Source organism: Geotrypetes seraphini, chromosome 17 (assembly GCF_902459505.1).
Source record: "Geotrypetes seraphini chromosome 17, aGeoSer1.1, whole genome shotgun sequence".
NCBI classification, from domain to species: Eukaryota; Metazoa; Chordata; class Amphibia; order Gymnophiona; family Dermophiidae; genus Geotrypetes; species Geotrypetes seraphini.
Window position 1 is genome coordinate 26,166,928 of NC_047100.1, and position 2,334 is coordinate 26,169,261.

General features: G+C 46.9%; 1 protein-coding gene across 1 annotated transcript; it reads right to left on the bottom strand.

The window, feature by feature from the left end:
• Nucleotides 1-983: 983 nt before the first annotated feature.
• LOC117351059 (60S ribosomal protein L15) lies at nt 984-1,727 on the bottom strand. Its single transcript, XM_033925758.1, has one exon. The coding sequence runs from the start codon at nt 1,696-1,698 to the stop codon at nt 1,084-1,086; it is 615 nt and encodes a 204-aa protein (XP_033781649.1). The 5' UTR covers nt 1,699-1,727; the 3' UTR covers nt 984-1,083.
• Between the last annotated feature and the right edge of the window lie 607 nt (nt 1,728-2,334).

Here is a 2,334-nt window from a genome sequence, read left to right on the forward strand (position 1 = left end):
TGGGTTTCTGTTTCCAACATGCAATACTTTACATTTCTCAACGTTGAACTTCATCTGCCATCTCGCCGCCCATTCCCCCAATTTGTTCAAGTCCCTTTGCAATTCTTCGCATTCCTCTTTAGTCCCAGCTCCACTAAATAGTTTTGTATCGTCCGCAAATTTTATTATCTCACACTTCGTGCCTGTTTCTAGATCATTTATGAATATATTAAATAGCAGCGGCCCGAGCACTGAGCCCTGCGGAACACCACTCGTGACCCCCATCCAGTCCGAGTAGTGGCCCTTCACCCCTACCCTCTGTTTCCTACCCGCCAACCAGTTTCTGATCCATCTATGTACGTCTCCGTCCACTCCATGGTTCTTCAGTTTCCGGAGTAGACGTTCGTGAGGCAGGTCTTTATCTGCCATCATTTACTATGTTACTATGCCTAACTCGGTGACCCATCAAAAGTGCACCGGACTTTGGCGTGCCGACAATCCTACGGTGACATTTGAACGCAGGAGATATGCACGCCAGCGCTTCCGCAGCTTTTAAGCCTTTCCATTAGCGCTGTGAGGAGTGTTGGGGGGGGGGGAATCCCCCATTACATTTACAAGTTTTCACGCTCCCGTTTGGGGGAGGGGGGGACCCCTCCACTACATTGAAAACTCCCAAACAGCAAAAAAAACGTCAGTTTTCAGTCTATTTGGGGGGGTTTCCCCCAACCTCCCAACAGGAGCGCGAGGACTTGTAAATGTAGTTCACCCACCCACACCCCTCACAGCGCTAATGGAAAGGCTTAAAAGCTGCGGAAGCGGTGGCATGCATATGTCCTGCACACAAATGTTTAGCTGAAGAAGCCTATATTGAAAAGTTTTTGTGATCTTCTTTTTTTTTTTTTTTTTTTTTAGGTTCAAGACCAAGGGTCTTTTATTACTTGTGATTACACATTGACTCTCTCTCTTTGTTTGGGAGACATTACATATTTGTGAGTTTTTTTTTCTCTTTTTTTGATATGTTTAATAAATGCAACTAAAAATATTTAAATAACCTGACAATCCCCAGACTTTATTAGTAAATGAAATTTACAAACAACATAAGATTTAGCGATAACGGTGGAGTTGCAGGGTATTGCGTCTTCTCCAGGCTGCACGCCGTGAACCACCAATGGTGAGATGGAACTTGTGGCCCTTGCCAAGGCCACGGCTCTTCTTGCCAGCTGATGTTAGCCCACGCATCTCTCTGTGTTTGTGGACTGGCTTTGTGATCCACTGGGTGTCAGGGTTGCGCCTGATGGCTTTGTGGAATGGGTCAATAAGGATAACCTCAAAGAACTTGTATGTGGAATCTTCACCAACCCAGTATGAATTCAGTACTCTCAAACCCCCACAGTGCCGACCAGCACGCTCCTCAGCAACTGACTGCAGGCTGCGTGCAAATTTGATCTGGTTGACACCATGATGGACGGGTTTACCATAGGTAGCTCCCTTGGGGACAGGGCGTTTGCGGCCACCTCGGCGAACACGAATACGGTAGATAACATAACCTTGTTTAGCCTTGTACCCCAGCCTTCGAGCCTTGTCTGGCCTAGTGGGACGAGGTGCCCGGTGGAGGGAAGACAGCTGGCGATACTGCCAGCATCGGACACGCAACAAGAAACGCATCACATCCGACTGCTTCTTCCTCCATAGCTCTTGCATATATTTGTATGCACCCATCTTGACCTATCTGATGGCGCCCTCTCCGAAAAGGATTCTTTATTTGTGGTTTGCTGTATGTTTTACCGCAGGATTGTCGGCACACCAAAGTTTGGCGCGCTTTTGATGGTGTACCAGCTAACTCCTAGGCATGCTCCTGACCCACCCATGCCTCTCCCATATTTGCACGCCCCTAGAAGTTGTGCATGATAGAATTTACATTCACAGCTCCTAGAATAGCAGCTAAGGGCTTTTACATGCACAACTACTAATTAATGCTAATTAGCACAAATTAAAGTCAATAATTGTCTCTCAACTCTAATTAATAGCCAGTTATTAAATTATGTTCTGTACACAACTGACTTTGGGCTAGATTCACAAAGCAAACCGATCGTGTACCGATCAGTTTGCGACCAGATTTCCCTCCTGCACTATTCACTAACCTCTCCTGCAAATCCACTTCGAATCCATGCATGCAAATGAGGAAAAACGCATGCAAAGTGGACAGGGACGCGATTCATCAACCCATATTTTAAAACCGACTGGGCTGGCCGATCAACCCAAGAAGCGACTCCTGGGGACCAGTCGAAAACGTCTTTCCAACTCTCCAGCTCCAAAGAAGCCCTGCTCTCTGCCCCGATCTGTCTCCTGTCTGTT

What these genes read in the sequence shown, in the direction of transcription:
- LOC117351059 (XM_033925758.1), bottom strand. Translation starts at nt 1,698, where the DNA reads ATGGGTGCATACAAATATATGCAAGAGCTATGGAGGAAGAAGCAGTCG.